Here is an 18,995-nt window from a genome sequence, read left to right as displayed (position 1 = left end):
ATTCTGATGCTCCTGGTCCAGGGACCACTCTTTGAATAGCCAAGGGTTATATACATGTTTCTCCTCTCCTCTTGAAACCATGCAAATAAATGTTTATCCCCACCACACCATAGAAACATCACTACCAATAGCTATTTAAATTTCCCTTGCTAAACCTAATTGCTAATTAACTTAATTTAATTCATCATCTTATTTTAGCTAATGACAGCATTTGAAACTCTTTATGTTTTCGAAATTTTTCCTCACTCAATTTCTTACACGCCACACTCTTATTTCTCCTATTTCCTTGCTCCTTGGTCATTCCTTCTCAATCATTTTTCCAGTACTGTTTCATTTCTATGATTCTTCCTGTACATTGGCATGCCCCTGAGATTTAAACTTCCAAGCTCTATTCGGAGATTATAGTCAGTCAATTGGTTTTAAATATTATTCATATGCTCAGAAATCTCAACTTAAATCTTTAGTTCATACCTCATACCTCACCCCTAAACTCCAGATCACTACAATTAACTGCCTATAATATATCTTCATTTGTATGTGTAGTAGACATCTCAAATCAGAAGAAGAAGAAGAAAAAAAAACAACTTCGGTTTCTAGTTGCTCTCATAAAAAAATATTGAATTATTCTTATTAGTTATTTCTTATATAAATTAATCAGGAAATCAGACTTTCTCTTCAATGTATATGTAGAGTCTGATCTTTCTCACTGTCTTTTTTTTTTTATCATCATCCTAATCCGAGTCCCTAAGATTCTATGTCTGGAATATTGAAATAGTCTAAAAACTTGTCTCTCTGCTTTCCTTTTTGGTCCTCTACTATATACTTTAAATGTAATCTTTTAAAAATGTGAAAATCATGCCAAACCTCAGCCCAAATTATCCATGTCTTTCCATAGAATTTGAAATAAAAGGAACAAAAGCCCAAGTTTCTGAAATATTTCATTCCACCTTCCATCTGAGTTTTCTTCTCTGAACTCATCTCCTTTTGTCTCCCCTTGTTGACTCAGTCTTCTGGCGTTCTTCCTGTCTTTACAAACCCTAACCATGCTCTCAACTCACAGTCTTCGCACGTGCTGTATTCTCTGCCGAAATGCTCTTTGCCGACCTGTTCATTCATTCAACACATATTTATGAAGAGCTGTTGTGGAGCAGCCGTGTTTTATTTGCTTGTGAAAAATTACCCAAACTGACAAAATTAGCTACCTGAGTAGAGCTTGCATTTGAATGAAGTAATAAATCCTAAACATAACCAATCCTATGTTATATATTATTTAATGAGGTTTTATGTACTTAAAAAATGAAAAATTCAGTAGTGTTAGGGAAGTTGGATGTTCAAATTTCACTCCCATAAATTAGCCACAGCACTCATTCCTTTACTCTCTACAGGTCTCAGTTATCCCCCTCATCACTGAGGCTTTCCCTGATTATCCTATATAAAATAATCACACCCTTTAGAACTCTGTTCATGCCTTATCATTTTTTTCACTGCATTTATTATCATTAAACATATGACATATTTATTTCACTATTTGTCTTTTATATCTGTTTTATTCCCCATAAACTCATGTTTCCATGAGGCCAAAGTCTATTTTGTATGTTGCTATAACTCAAGCACCTAGAATAATTTCTGTCACCTAGTAAGCACTGGTAAACCCAGTATTAATCTAAATTAATGAATCAAACTATTATTTTACTAATTTCATATATGTGGAAAAATATTTTTTTTAAGTAAGAAGTCTAATACCTTGATTAATTTTGAGGTCTAACACATGTTTATGTTCTTATCCATAAAATTTCCATTTAAATGAATAACCATGGTGTTGCTATAAAATAAAATAAGGGTTATCATCTGATTTTTTGTTTTTTAGGAATTCTGGGAAAATTAAGAATATCTGAGATTAGGTAGATTAAAAAGCCCAGGCAGAGAAAACCACATTTTATAATACGCACTACAAAATGCTTTGGCAGCAGAAAGAGCAGTTCTTCTCACTTTGAAATCTTGGGGAGATTCCAAGTCAGAGTCAAACTTATGAGAATGGGTCCTTTTTAGGAAAATTAATTTAAAAACTCCAGTAGGAACAAACAATAGGTTTAACTATTTTAGAAAGGGTCTTTGTGAGGGCAAGAAATCTAGAGAGAAAATTGAGAAAGTACAGGGATATGCTAATCCTAGGCAAGGAGAATTTAAAGGAGAAAAGTAAAGACAGAATTGAACTGAGAAATAGCTCAGAAGTGAGCTTTCTGGCAAAGGAAAACCTTCAAGTAAGCCCAGACAATGGTGATCTGATTAGAGTTTCATGGAACTTCAGGGTGCTGGAGGTATGAGATCTCACTCTGAGATCCAGTGTCAATATATCCACCTACCTATATACTGCATACCTCCACTATGATCAGAAAAGTAAAATTCTATACAGGAATCTACATTAACTAACACTTAAAGAAGGAATTCTAAACTCAACAAAGGACTGAATCCAGAGAAAGCTGAATTAATTAAAAAGAAAAAATGAAGAAAAGTTCAAAATTTTTAGAAGCATCCAAAAGAATATTGTGGCAATTATTAAAGTATTATGTTTTCTTAGATATTAAATCTATGATCACTAACTTAAGTATTAAATATACGACTGGAAAAATAGCATGTATTAGTGTGTTCAAAGATATAGTGGTGAGTTTCTACCAAAACATAATATAAACATGGAAAACAATATAAGCATGGAAAAAACAAAACAAAACAAAACAAAACAAAACAAAAAAACAAGAAAAAACTTGCATCACACAAGATAGTTGCAGAAGTACCAGTCTTTATATAACATCAGATCTGAGGAAAGACTTGAACAGATTGAAAGGGTCAAGAGAGTTATAAGGCAGGATTGATGACAAAGAGAAGACACTCTAAACACATGTTGGTGAAAATGTTAAAATCCCTTAGAAATTTGAGAAGGGTTCAACCAATCAAACAACCTTAAGAAATAACAAAACAACAAACAATTTACAAAAAAAGAATCAGAGTAACATCAAACTTCTTTATCGACTGCAGAATAAAAAAATGTTGTATTTTTCACACACCATCTACTGAGCTCTAAACCTGAATTATGTTGATCATTTAATTTTATACATAGCTAAACTTGTATTCAAGAATGAGTGGCAAATAAAATAACATTTTAAGCATGCTAAGAATCAGAAAGATTGAGATCTAGCAAAATAATATGAATTATTGAGGACAGAAATCAGCAAAACACACACTCACACACACACACACACACATATACACACATACACACACAGAGAATATGTTTTAAGAGAAAGAAATGGACAAAATTACCAATAGGTAAAACGGTAAATTTCCAGTTGTATAAATCCGTATTATTCAAAGCCTAAATGAAGATTTCAATTTCCACCTGTATAATCAATATACATAAAGTAAATGATTTAATTTTTTTTAAAATATGTATCTCACTATACTTAGCTTTAAGAAATTTGATTACACCACAGATATCAGGGATTATTTTCAAATGTTCTAAAGATTTAGGGCAAGTTGACCTAGCGATCCAAATATAATTCAGTCTCTCTGTTTCCCTGATTTTCCATCACAGAAATACTTCATTCGAGTTCTCTTTTCCTAGCACCTCTTGATTAGTCATGGGCAATCATCTCAACTTATTAAAGGTTCACAACCTTTTTAAATTAATAATATAAAGATAAAATTTTTCTCCCTGTCAGAAAAATTCTAATTTTAGTTCTAAATAAATGGACTACTGCTTTCTGTACATTAATTTTCTTAATGACTACAAGAATTGGTTGTATTTTTTGAATACATATATGGAAATCATAGATATATGTAATATAATACATCATACATATATATATAATATATAAATTTATATATCAGTTGACTGTTAAGAAGGAACAACTGATAAATGATCAGGTGATTTTTATCTTTCTACCTCAGTTACTCTGATATTCCTTTGCAACATACATAGTAAATTGAGAAAAATATGGGATATAACATAGTAGATATATAATTTCCTTTATATAAGGGTTAATATAAAATATGTGAGCATTTCATTTGTATTTTAAAAACTGTAAATTAAAAAGCACAACATATGCGATGAACTGAAGAATACATTGATGTAGTAGATGCCCATATGCATTTTAGTCATAATGAAATCATTTGTTGTTTCGACTCCACGATTTCCAAAGAGAAAATATCTGAGTTTAATTGTGTAAAATTGCTACTTTGTTTTCAAAGTTTGCATTTTCATTTATGTTTACTTCTTTTACACTAGTAATGACTAATGTTTTTTATTTTATTTTATATTGAAATAAAGCTAACAAGTCTATGTTAATTTAAATGACTGTAGAATCTGAACTATCAATGTTAACTTTAAACTCTTTCTGTATGACAACATTTCTTGAGCTATTTACTATTTTTAAATTTAGGTTAACTAATTGTTTTTACTAAATAGCCATGGCTTTTAGACTTATTTATTATATTATGTTTCCTTGAAGTTTTTCCATGATTTATTTTTACTTTGTGTAGCTGCTCATATAAAACATATAAAACAAAATGTGACATTTTATTCAGATTCATCATCAGCTCTAAGTGAACATGGGCCTTAGTATTTTATTAGGCCTAAAATGGAAAGATGTATCACCTATCTTTCCATTTACACTCTAGTAAATTTTTTCATATTGAACAAGCTTTTAATTTGGCCTATATTTTGACATAAAGAGATTTATTTTCACATGGTGTTTCAGGCAAACAGTTTAATAAAATGAAGAAATAGAAGAAGAACCCATATACTCTAGCCCATACCAATCTATGCCCACAAATAGTCACATTTCACTTTTATTTCTAATATTGGTTCCCTATATAATATATTCAACATATACATTTTTTCTGTGTTTGAAGATAGTCCCTAGTGTATCTATTTGATATATTATCTTGCCTAAAACAGTAAATAGCAACTGAAACATTCTACTAAATTTGTGTTTTCCAACCTCTTCTTTCATAGCTATCAAAAAAATCATGGATTTTCAAAGTTACATTAAATGATTTATAACATGAATCATCATATTTTAAAGGCTTTTCATTTTCTCATTGCTCATGGCTCATTAAGCCAATACCACAAGTTTTAAGTTTTTGTTATGGCAGAACCTCAATTTTGGTAAAATATTTCATAGTCATAATGCTAGGCCAGATTATGTTTATTGAATAAATACACCTTAACTCAATGATTTTCTTACACAGAGGTCATTGAAAGTCTGGTACCTCTATAGAATGGATTTTCCCCAATTTGTGACTCCAGAATCCATCCAGATTACTGGAATATTTAAAATACACCAACTGGAACATGTGGCTTCCAAGTGGTCAGTGCAAGAGTGAGAGATGGAAGAATGGGTATTGTCACGCAAAGGCTTTGATTTGGACTGGCCGCCCATTATGTCTACTAAGATCCCATTAGCGAGAACACATAAAGGAAGTGTGAGTAGCCTTTGGAATAATATGTGAACTTTACTGTCTCTGCTGCAGTATTCCAGAAACCAGTCCGGTTGTCACTAGTGCAATAACTGCTAACTCTCTAGTGGCTGACTTTTTCCTCACTATTTGGTGGATCATTTCTGATGGTCTCTGTTCTGCGCCGCCATCCCACACTATTTTGCACCAAGTTTATACAAAGTTTCTCTTTATGTCCCATAGCAAAACTAAGTCCATAAGAACTTAAAATTTTTCAAGGGCATTATAAATTAAAATCAAAAAGTCAGTTTCAAAAAGCCACATATAGTATGGTTCTACTTATATAACAATATTGAAATGAGAAAACTATAGCAATAGAGAAGAAATTAATTGTTGCAAGTAGCTAAAAATGGTAGGGGAAAAAGGTATAAAAGTAAAACTATAAAGGGATAGCATGAAGGAAATATTTATGGTGATGACATGGTTCTGTATCTTGATAGAGGTGGTGCTTACCTGAAATGTGATAAAATGATGCAGAACTATATTCACACATTGTACTAATGTTGATTTTCTAGATTAGATATTATATGATAGTTGTATAAGATGTAACCATACATAGAACCTCTTGGTACTGTCCTTTCAACATTATGTGAATTATTTAAAAATAAATGCTAAAAAAATGCATATTTCTCTGTTCACTACTTTATTTTCTGGATTATTTTGGAAACTTCCACCACAAATGTCCACAAAGCTATATTTATATGGTGGAATAATTTTTTATTAGTTTGTTTGTTTACAGAAGAAGCCAAATAAATATTTTACTTATCTGTCTTTTATATATTCTACATACAATGCCGGACAACATAGTGTTGTATCCTAGAGTAGGAATATTGTAATAATGCTAACGATCAAATGTTATTTGAGTCTTCTACGTTCCTCACAGAAGTAATCAAATGGGCTACATTGTGGTGAAAATATCATGCAGTTATAATAGGATTATATAGAATCACAAATATTTGTATTACTAATGTGACATTATTAACCAATTGTGTGACATGTTGCAAGTTGCTTAACTTCTACCAAAATTAGTTGTGTTTTTTTTTTTTTTACTTAAAAGAAAATTCAAATATAACACTGGATAATAAGGTCCTTTTATAAATCCAAGTTTTATCTTAAGGATTTAATAAAAAAAGTGTGCATTAAGTACTATGGAAATGTCAAGCATTTCATACATATAAAGTAGTATCATTCAAATAATTTAATTTAAGCTAACAAACAATTATGTCTTAAATATAATCGAATGTTATTGTCTATATTTAGTTATTTAATAGGACAACATGCTAATGTATGACAAAGTTGAGAAATACACATTCATTTCTCTTTGTGTCATTGAAATAATTTTTTCCCGTCCTAATATCTTGAAATTAGAGGTTGAGTTATTTGATTAGAATAATGCCAATAGTGTGGTCCTCAACTTTATGCTATCTTTATGTCTTCGTATTTTAGAATTTAGGACATATTTCATACTTAAAATCCATTAACAGCATGTTTTTTAAGTAGGGCTTTTTACATTTGCATACTGCAAAGTAACTTAATACTTCACAGAAAAATTTTCTTATTGTTCCTATTTACATAATAACGAATGAGTTTTATATAAAACTTTTTTTCCAATAAACATGTATACTTGTGAGCTTTAGAATTTATAGTAAGTTGGTTGACAGGTTTATGAATTTGAAGTACAACTACTTTATAAAACCTGTAGATAATTTTTGGTGAATACTTATTTCATATTTAGCTGGAAGTCAGATATTTCTCCATTCAGATCTCTTCAACGTGTACATATGAATTGTCCAAAGCCATATTTAGGCCAACAATAAGTAAAAGGAGTAAATTTTGCTTTTGAAATCTAGGAGTTTACAGATATGGCAAGGGTTGTCAGGTCACTATTGTAGTTACCTTTTATGCCCACTATAATGCACCTAATGACATGTCAAACAGTCTGATAAATGCCTCTCAACTATGCAATGAAATACATGCTGATTCAAGTCTTATGAATGCTGTAGTGGAACTCCCAGGCTTGGGCCTTAATATAACTACTTTATTTATTCTATTCACATGATATTAGGATTGGGACCAGAGGGAGGCAATTGACTACTAGTGCATAAACTTTAAGGAGGCACTTGCTCTCACATTGCATCAAGTACCAAACAGACACTTTTCAACCGTGCTGTTGATAAACAACAAATAAACAAATGACCAGGACTATAAAACAAGTCTAAATAAATCCAAAGGAATCAAAATTGTACATTATGTGATCAATTTAATGACCATTCAAATTAAGATTATAAAGAAAAACTACAAACATCATATACTAACAAATTACCACTAAAATGAAATGGACAAACTCTTAGAAAGATACAAATTACTAAAATTATCTCAAGAAAAAATAGAAAATCTGTGTAGACCTACCAAATATTTAAAGGGTTAGAACTAACCTTTATGAACTTTTCAGAAAAAAAGATTTTAAGAGAAGACACTTTTGAACACATTTTAAATATTTATGTATTTATTTTTGGTATAAGCCTCATACCAAAACCAGGTAAAGGCACAAGATAAGAAAATTAAAAACCAATAACACTTATGAACATACATTGATAATCCTCAAAATATTAGCACACCAAATTCAGTAACATATAAAAATATCTTAGTATTCTGACAAAGTGAGATTTCTCCCTGCCCCTTAAAATGCAAGATGTGTTTAACATCTGAAAATAAATTAATGTAATATGGCATATTACTAGAATGAAGGACAGAACTGCATGAGCTTCACAATTAATGCAGAAAATCTATTTGACAAAATCCAGCAGTCATTTAATATAAAATTTCTAAATAAATTAGAAAGAAAACAAAACTCTCTCAACCTGATAAAAAGCATCTGTGACAATTGACCTGTTAACATCATACAAATGATGTCAGGCTGGCAGATTTTCCCCTAAGAATGAGAACAAGACAGTGATATCCAGTTTCATTATTTTTAGTCAACATTGTACTGGATGTTGCAGACCGCTTGATGGGGGGTGATATAAGGACATACTGATTGAAAAGGAAGAAGTAAAACTGTCTTTATTAGCAAGTGCCATAATTTCATATGAAAACCTAAGGAATCAAAAAAAAAAAAACCAAAAAAAAAAAAACTATTGGACTAGTCATTAAGTTTATAAAGTTTTCAGGATGCAAGATAATATACAAAAAGTAATTGTGCTTCTATATATTAGCAACACAATTCCAAAAATAAATTTAAGAAAATGTTTTTCTTTATAATAGTATCAAAAGGATAAAATGCTTAGGTATCAATTTAATTCATTAAATGCAAGACTTTAACTAAAAATACAAAACATTGCTGAGAGAGATGAAAGGATATCTAAATAAATTGAGAGATATTGAACATTCATTGATTGAAACTCCTTATTGTTAAAATGGTAATTCTTTCCAATTTTATCTATTCGTTGAAAACTTTATCAATGTTCCAGCTGGCTTTTGTGTAGAAATTGGTAAGTTCATACAAAACTTTATACAGAACTGCAAAGAGAAAAGGGAAAAAAGTTTGATGACTGCCTAGTTTCAAAACTTACTGTGAAGCTTCATTTATCCAGACAGTGTGTTATTACATATGTATAGGTATATAGGCCAGTTGGACAAAATTGGGAGTCCAAAAATCAACTCTTATGTTTATGGTTAATTGATTTTCTAAAATCGATTAACCATAGTGAAAGAGGAAATTAAATGGATAAAAAAAAGTCTTTTTAAACAATTTTGCTGGGACTATGGTATATCAACATGTAAGAAAGTATATATAAATATATAACATATACATATATGTGTGTATATGAAATAACATTCTTATCTCACACCATACAAAAAAATAAATTGGATATATCAGAGATCTAATGTAAGAGCTAAAATGATAAAACTTCTAATAAAACATAAGAAAAAAGTCTTTATGACCATTGCTTAGGCAAAATGTTCCTAGTTATTATATCGAAAACATGATAAAGCTGAATCTATAAAAGAAAGTTTACAAGTTGGACTTAATGAAATAAAATAGAAAGTTGGCAGTTTAGACTTAACCAGTTATTATATCGAAAACATGATAAAGCTGAATCTATAAAAGAAAGTTTACAAGTTGGACTTAATGAAATAAAATAGAAAGTTGGCAGTTTAGACTTAACCAAATGAAAACTTTTTCTATTCAAAAGTCACCAACTGAGAAAGCGAATAGAAAAGGCAGGGAAAGACAAGCAGAAAATATTTGCAAGTCACATAAATCATAATGAAATTGTGATTTATTCAGAATTTATTCAGAATATACAAAGAATACTCACTACTCAATAATAAGAAAATAAGTAAAACAAGTTTAAAATAGTCTACATATTTGAATAGAAATTTTATTAGAGAAGATATGTAAATAGCTAGTGATTGTATTCCATAAAAATTGTCTTATGGAAATGCAAATTGAAACCACAAAGAGATACTATTTCACACCCACTAGAATGATAGACAATATCTAATGTTAGAAAAAGTGTAGAGAAACAGAATATCTCATGCATTACTGGTGTAAATGTAAAATGGCATAGCCACTTTGAAAAAACAGCTTCGTAGTTTCTTAAAAAGTTACACTTGAATTTACTTTATATCTCAACAATTTCACCATTGGGAATCTGTCCAAGGGATATGAAAATATATATCTATCTACCCAAATACTTGGTGTGAATTCATCATTCATAAATGTTAGTTGATTAGAAAGTAAACAAAGTTCTCATCCCAAGAAAAAAAAAATGTTACTATGTATGGCAATGAATGTTAACTGGAGCTGTAATGATCATTTCTCAATATATACATATATCAAATCATTATGTTGTACACTTAAAAATGATATCATGTTAAATGTCAATTATAACTCGATAAAAAAGTAAAAAGTGTACCATTCCATTTATAAAAAAATGTCTAATAAAAGCAAATAAATATATAGAGACAGAATGATTAACGGTGTCTGGGACTGGAGTTGGGGACAAAGATTGACGATAAAAAATCTCTTCTTTAGGTCATGGAAATGTGCTACAATTGGATAGTGCTGATGGTTGAATAGCTCTATACATTTACAAAAGTTATTGTTATATATTTGCAATGGATGAATTCTATGATACATGAATTATACCATGAAAATCTGTTAAAGATTCCATGAACTCGAGTGTTTTTTAATAATGAATTTTGCTTCATGTCTATGTTAATATTTTCTTTTTTATGTGCCTGTGTGTGATCTATTAAGGTCCATTCTGTGAAGAGTCAATAGAACGCTGTGTTTTTCCATCTGGTTGGAAAAGGGGAATTTGCCAAAATAAAAGTTCTGCTTACATCTGTGAGTGCCAAGAAGGATTTCTTGATCAAGGCTGTGAAATTGATGTCAATAAGTGTTCATCAATACCGTGTCAGAATAGTGCTGAATGCATTGATATTCCAAATGTAAGTCTGAATCCAGCATATGAGAAATGGTTTTAAAATATTTTTTGCCATTACCAAACTATTTCGAAAGCACAAGTAATTACAGTTTTTATTAACCTAGTATAATTTTAAAACTCAGGAAAATCAGAAAAGCTACTTTACTTGTTTATTTTAATTTTTCTCAATTTAAATAGAAACCCCAATTTCAAAAACACTCCAGTTTTATTTTTTGTTCTTAAACAAAAATTCTCCCTTGTGAACATTGTAACTTTATAAATTTGTAGTTTACTTATTGCTTTTTAAATGTTTAAAAATTATTTGATTATTTTATATTCCTATATCTAAACATTTAAATAAAAATACTATAAAATAATTTAATAGTTTCCACAAATTACTACCTTTTCATCTTAGTAATATACATATTTTAATTCATAATATGAATTCATATTATATGTTAAAGGCTTTCTTATTCACATGTCTGATGGTTATATTTACTGCCAACTAGGCCTTCAGCTGTAGCTGTCAGCCAAAACCCTAAATATAATTACTCTGTATGGTTTGGGCTTCCTAAAAGAGTGGCAGCTGTATTCTGACACTGTAAAGCATTTTAAAGCAAGCCTTAAAAGCCGCAGAGCATCACTTCATCTATAGTCAGAGCTTGTTTACATTCAGGTGGGGGGAAATGTGGTCCCCAACTCTCAATTAGTGTTGAAGTCACATAATAGAAAGAGTGTCTGAAATGGGAGACATTGTTGTGACATTTTGGAAAACATAATCTTCCACATCGTTTCACAGAAACCTTCCACTCCATGCTTATGAAAATAATTTTCAGGTAAGAATCATTTTTATTATCTTTGAAATGTCTAAAACTTTTACAAAAAAATACTTTTTAATCTTTTCTAGGGTACCTTATGCATCTGTTCACCAATATTTATAGACAAACTTTCTAAGAGACTTCAAATACCACATGAGTCATTTTCTTGCAAGAATAATACCACATGTGTGAAATATGAGCATGATTGTCATTGCAGGTACAATTGATTTATTTTCTATTTTATTAAATAAATATACATTCATTTTTAAAGGCATGTGGACAAAAAAATGATGTCCTGTTTTAAGCTTGTTTTATTTACTAATATATAATATTCCATTTTAAGTTAGAATATAAATTTAATGTGCACTTTATGGGTTGTTTAACTGTTGTAGTATTTGTTTGAAATAAATATTTAAGAAATTCTGAGACATAATTTGGGTGTACTGTTGTAAAACATATATTTTGTTTTATAATGAAGATTTTTTTTAAAACAATAACTAAATAGTATTTGAGGGTCTAGAAAAAAGAGATAAATATAAGCACCCACAACTATTTCTATTATAAACACACAATGTTAATATTATATTTTGAAAGTATAGAGTAACCACCTCTTCCTTCAACTCACAAACCTTAGCTAATAGTTCCTATTTAGGGCCTTTAGGCAAACTTTCAGGAAGCAGAGCTTTATTTAAATAAGAATTTGCTAAAATTACCCATTTATAAATGCCAAAAGTGACATATTTTTCTGGCCCTATAATTTTAGCCCACGTTAAACAGCTTTATAGATAATTTCTCACACCATTAAGAAGTACAATTTGTACTCTTCAAACTCGCTCAGCTTTTATATGATGGCTTAAAGTAAGTTCTGTTGGGCATTATTGAAGGGCGGTAAGCAGGCTCAAATTTTAAAATAGTCATAAAAGGAGAAAATGAAAAGCTGTGGTACAGGAAAACCTTAAAACACATTAAAAAGAGGACAGGCATGCACATCACACATGTACAATGAACAGTATTTTCATCGATCTCAAAGGATTCAATAGAAGTTTTAAAAAACATTGGTCCTTATTAATAGCAATATTCTGGTTGTCTAGAAGGCTTTGTTTTAAATTTTATCATCAAGAGGAAGACTAGGTAACCAGAGGCATTGTTGCCATCCCTCAGTTGATGGTTTTTATTAATTAATAGATTTCATTTTAAAATAATAGAGTTTATATGGGATGCTTCATTAAGCATGTTGTTAGATAGGATGGACATTATAGAAATTCAAATTTGGTTTCCCTATGATGGTTGAAATATGTCAATTAGGTAAGCTACTTGTAGCAGCTTGGAAGTAAACTTACTCATGAAATTAATATGAGCTACTATATGTGTTCTAATTTTTGAGATTGCCCACATCCTTTAAGAATTTGGTATATACGTGCTCATCTCAAATCAAAACATTGTCTCCTCCTTTGGGTAAATTAGACTCTTGATAAGTAGAGGGTAAAATATAAGGAAAAAAATAGGAAAGTAAAAACGAAAATGCTTCAACAAGGCAGAAATAACACAGTCTAAAATGAATGATGAGTGAAAACAAAAGTGTCAGAAATTAATAAGATGTGGAAAAAAATTGAAATATATAAACAGAATTTTCAGCCCTGATTCCCATCCCATTCCCCAAATTAATCATTGGTGGTCAAAAAACTTGCTAACTCAGATAATTTAATGGGGATATTGTCAATGTAAATTAGTAAAGCATGAAGTTGGAAAAATGACAAAAAAATTAGTCTTGAAGTCTATTTGTTTTCAAAAGAGATTAAGAGAATCACTGAATGTAATAATAAAAATAAAAGCCTTTTGACATAAATGACTTTAAGTTAAAGATATTTCTGTGCATTACTATCTCAGAAGGTGCATTTTTCTAGGTCAGTAATTCTTACAGTTTAACTGTACCAGACTTGAGGTGCTTTAGTATCTCATAAAGGTTGTTCAAAATAAAAAAAAGTTGTTTCCTGACCCTGGAATTTATAATTCTGTTTTGGGTGAGAATTGCAAACGTTCATTTCTAACAAATTCTTAAATGATGTGCATGCTGCTGCTCTTAAATGATGTGCATGCTGCTGTTCTTGAGAATTACTAATTAAGATGGGTTGATCTCAAACAGCATCAATGCAGAAAATCCTCCTATACTTTTTCCCCAACTATACCCACACACCTCAACCCAAGTATTTAGTCTTCTAGTCTGAATCTGGGAGCAAAATTTTTGGCATTGGGGAAAGAGTAAAATAGAGAAGAGTAAAAAGATGATTTTGGTATCAGTTTTTCTTTTTTAAATGTATAGTCTAGATCTCAATGCCTATGGTTAAATGAAAGTCTAACTGAAACAAAATTACCTCCGAGAGAAAGACAGTAAATATTAATGATAACTTATTTGATACTTAGTGACCATAGAAAACAGTGTCAGAAAGGAGTTAATTTTTACAAACTAGCATTTTCCTTAACACCTGAAGAACTGAAAGTTAGGTATCTATGGACATTTGGCACAAAATTTTTATTTTTAAAAATAGTAAGTAATAATAGTGAAGTATCAAGAGCAGTGTTGCTGAAAGTAGGTTGTGATCAAGTAGAATCTGATGGAAAAGGAAAAGGGATCATTGATATCTTGTATTTATCAGAGATATAGAACATAACTCTGATGCTTTCCTAAAATTACTGAAGGATGTTTTGTTGGAGGTTTCAATACTTTGGCTAATCATTTGAAAATAAATGAAGTTGTGAGATCCAATGATTGCAGAAATCTTTTAAAAATATATATTTAAAAGAACACGCAAAGGATTTTTCTTAATATTCAAAGGAAATTAGTTAAGTTTCTGCCAGGAAAAGGATGACTCACTCAGAAAAATTTAGAAAAGTTGAGTGTAAAAACTAAAAGATATGAGAAGATTAAAAGAAACAAAAAATATATAATTAATCATTCTGGGTTTAGAAATGATGGGAAACTGTTTCCCTTCCCTATGCTGAAAAAACAAGCTAAGAATGCAATAGAAATTAGAACTGTAGCTATAATAAAGAATATTCTCACATGAGGTATTAATTTATGTATATGAATGTAGTTACTGCCAACCTACAACCTGGAAGTGAGTCTGTGGGTTAAAATATACAAACAGAATTTTCTGCCCTGATTCCTGTCCCATTTATGACCTATTCTCCTCCCACCTTCTGACCTTCTGCTAGTGCAGCACATTAGCAGGACGAGGCAGAAGCCACTGGTCAGCATCCTGAAGTACAGATGGAGAAAGAGAAAGCATCTGGAGGAGACTGTTTAGTATCCAATGAAATGAGTGTAAGATGAAGATAATAAATTACAAGTTATAAAGACATTAGAGAGTATTATGCTGAAAAGGAGAGATCAGTGTCTTTAGAGCATGTGGAAAAGGAAAAAGATAGTCTCAGAGACTGAAATGGATTGAATATCTATCTGTCTATAGGCTCCTTAGAAGAAGAATCCTTGATTTATCTGCTAGAAGGCAGCACACTGACTCTAAATATAATTATAATATGATGACAAGGGAAGGCTATGCTCTGAGTTTCATGACTCCCAAATGCATAAGACCTAGCAGCCACACAACTGTATGACCACAGTGGTGATCCAACCTCAAGAGTCATCATTGGCCACACAGTATGGTCATTGTGGTATAAAAACCTTGTCCATTTCCAGCACCCAGACTTGACACAGAATTGGGACAAAGGCAACCAGGGAGTTCTTTCCCTTGTTCTCCACCATTAGTCCTCTCTGTCTACTTAAGTTGCCAGAGCCAGCCGGCCAAAGTCGAACAGCACCTAAAATAGGGGTAGGGGAAAGCCTAAGGAAAAAAAGAGAAGACAGGAAAGTTCTTCCGGGAGAGCATACAGTCAATGCTGCAACCTCGAGTTTATTTAACCCAGCCTATTTATACCTAAACACAGAGTACATTACCATAGGAATGCTGACATTTACTAAGTTCTTATACATCCTTCCCTCAGGGTACAAAATATCCTTGCTTTCTGGGCTGTAAAACATTCCACTATCTTAAAAGGATTTCTTTAGGAGGCAAATCTCCTCACCAGGGTCAGTAATGTTTAACTTAAAACCCTGCTTCCTAAAACCATTGTTTAAGCAGATTTAGCAGCTGCTTCAGTGCCTCATAATGGCTCCCAACATTAAGTGAAAGACGAAGTATTTTTTTTTTCTTTCACTTTTTATTTGGCCCCAGGAAACAAATAGTTTTAAGGTTGTTTGGCACTTTAATGCCCTTTGATACTTTAACCATTTGGCAGAAAGTCTGCACTTGAGTGACACCGAATCTTCTGCCAGAGGTTTTAAAGGAAAGTGAAATAGTCAAACTCTACAGTGGTATTAAAAAACTCTTGCAGCAAGCAGACGGCCGTCAAATAACCATGAAGAAATCCTGCAAAGGATAAAGCCAAAATACAAATACATGTAAGGCTGAGAGGATTAAAAATGAATAGAACCATGATCCAACTCTGCATAAAGCTAGGACTTCCTCTAAACAATTTGATCATATTGATCAATAAATCTTGCATCAATTTAGTGTTTGAATTAGGATTATGTTATTTACAACTAAAAACTTTCAAATTAATACACTAAAAATATTTGTAAGCCATTAATCTCATTTTATCACATATTTTCTCTTTTCTTTCTTTCTTTCTTTCTTTCTTTCTTTCTTTCTTTCTTTCTTTCTTTCTTTCTTTCTTTCTTTCTTCTTTCTTTCTTTCTTTCTTTCTTTCTTTCTTTCTTTCTTCTCTCTTCTTCTCTTCTTTTCTTTCTTTCTTTCTTTCCTTCCTTCCTTCCTTCCTTCCTTCCTTCCTTCCTTCCTTCCTCCCTCCCTCCCTCCCTCCCTTCCTCCCTTCCTGCCTGCTTTTCTTCCTTCCTTCCTGCCTGCCTTCCTTCCTGCCTTCCTTCCCTCCTGTCTTCCTTCCTTCCCTTCTTTCTTCCTTTCTTCCTTTATTTTTGTAACTAAATGTATTGAAGTGACATTGGTCAATAAGATTATATAATCTTCAAGTATACAATATTATAATACATCCTCTGTATGTTGTGTGCTCATTACCCAAAGTTTAGTCTCAGTCTGTGATTATATATGTGACCCTCTTACACTTCTCAACCTCCTCCTATGTCTCATCCTCTCAGGTAAACACCATGATGTTGTTGTGTTGATTACAACACATTTGTTTTTGTTTGTTTATTTCATTAATTCATGGGTTTTTTGTTTGTTTTATATCCCACATATGAGTGAAATCATATGATTCTTGTTCTTTTCCATCTGACATTTCTCTCAGTGGGATATTCTCAAGATCCATCCTGTTGTCGCAAATGGCAGTATTTCATCTTTCCTTATAGTTGAGTAGTATTCCAATGGATATATGTACCACGTTGTCTTTATCCAGTCATCCAGTGAAGGGCATTTTGGTTGATTTCATTTCTCGGCTCCTACAAACAATGCTGCAATGAACATAAGTGTACATATATGTTTACAAATAAGTGTTTTCAAATTTCGGGGGTAGATACCTAGAAGAGGGATTGCTGAGCTGTATAGTAGCTCAAATCTTAATTTTTTTGAGGAACCTTCATACTGTTTTCCATAGTAGTTATAGCAATTTACATTTCCGCCAGCCATGTTTGAGGATTTCTATTTCCCCACAACTTCTTCAATGCTTGTTATTTCTTGTCTTATTAATAATAGCCATCCTAACAGGTATGAGGTGGTACCCTCTAGTGGTTTTGATTTGCATTTTCCTTATAGCTAGTAAAGTTGAGCATCTTTTTTATATATCTGTTGGCCATTTATATGTCTTCTTGGGAAAAGTGTCTATTCAGGTCCTCTACTCATTTCTTTTTTTAAGTGGATTGTTTGGTATTTTTTGTTGCTGTTGTTACAGTTGTGCAAGTTCTTCATATATTTTGGATATTAGCCACTTATTTGAGGTATTGTTTTCAATATTTTCTCTCAGTTGGTTGGTTGCCTTTTTTTTTTTCTGACAGTTTCTTTTGCTGTGCAGAAGCCTTTTAGTTTGACATAGTCTAATTCATTTATTTTTGCTTTTATTTACCTTGCTTTTGGGGTCAAATTCCTCTCTGAGACTAACATCCATAAGTTAATATCTATATTTTCTTTTATGTATTTATTGTGTCACATCTTATATTTAGGTCTTTGATCCATGTTGAGTTAATTTTTATGTATGATGACAAATAGCAGTCTAGTTTTATTCTTTTGCATGTGGCTTTCAGATGTTCTCAGCATCATTTCCTGAAGAGACTTGTTTTCTCTGTTGTATGTTTTTGTCTCTTTTGTCAAAAATTAATTGCTCAATAAAATAGAATAGAAATATAACACATAGAATATTTTACAAATAGTTTATTTAACTAACTATTTAATCTGTGAGTTTATTCCTGGGCTTTCAATTCTATTCCATCTGTCTGTGTGTCTATTTTGCTGCCAATACCAAAGTGTTTTGATCATTGTAGCTTTATAGTATAATTTGAAATCAGGGAGTGTGATACTTTCAGTTTTATTCTTTTCTTTTTCTCATGACTGCTTTGGCTTTTCAGGATCTTTCTGGTTTTATACAAATCGAATGATTATTTTTCTGTTCTATATTTTTTGGAAAATGCCATTGGGATTTTGATGGGGATTGCATTAAATTTGTATATTGCCTTGGGTAATATGGCCATTTTAATTATTTTGATTCTTCCAATCCAGGAACAAGGATTATCTTTCTATTTCTTTGTGTCTTATTCAATTTCTTTTAATAATGTCTTTTAGTTTTCACTGTATAGGTCCTTCATATCCTTTGTTAAGTTTATTCCTTGATATTTCATTCCTTTTGTTGTAATTGCAGATAATTTTTTTATAATTTATTTTTCTGAAATTTTATTGTTGGTATATAAGAACATAATAGATTTATCACATATTTTAAATGTTCAAAAACTTATTGTCATATTTGTAGTTCTAATGTTTACCCAGTTATTAGCTATCTATTAAAGACTAAAATATCCCTACAATTTAGTTACTGCTTTATATACTGTAATTTTGAATTACTCTGAAAGTCTATTTTACTATAGGATGTTCAAGAGAGTGACAATGTTTTAATCATTTCTGTATCTCTAGAGTGTTTTATTGTATGATGCATAGAATATTTTCCAAATAGTTTAATTCATTATTTATTGATAATAAAAATTTTGGATTTT

The 18,995-nt window shown here is 31.0% G+C and overlaps 1 protein-coding gene across 1 annotated transcript in view; it reads left to right on the top strand.

The window, feature by feature from the left end:
* Positions 1-18,995, top strand: part of EYS (eyes shut homolog) — a 138,299-nt gene that overhangs the window by 66,200 nt on the left and 53,104 nt on the right. The window contains exons 3-4 of the mRNA XM_016160553.2: positions 10,781-10,974; positions 11,857-11,984. Coding sequence (XP_016016039.2) covers positions 10,781-10,974; positions 11,857-11,984 — 322 coding nt within the window. The remainder of the gene's footprint in view (positions 1-10,780; positions 10,975-11,856; positions 11,985-18,995) is intronic.

The sequence above is a fragment of the Rousettus aegyptiacus genome, unplaced genomic scaffold, assembly GCF_014176215.1.
Source record: "Rousettus aegyptiacus isolate mRouAeg1 unplaced genomic scaffold, mRouAeg1.p scaffold_m13_p_1, whole genome shotgun sequence".
NCBI lineage: Eukaryota > Metazoa > Chordata > Mammalia > Chiroptera > Pteropodidae > Rousettus > Rousettus aegyptiacus.
This window is presented reverse-complemented; position numbering and strand designations above follow the sequence as displayed.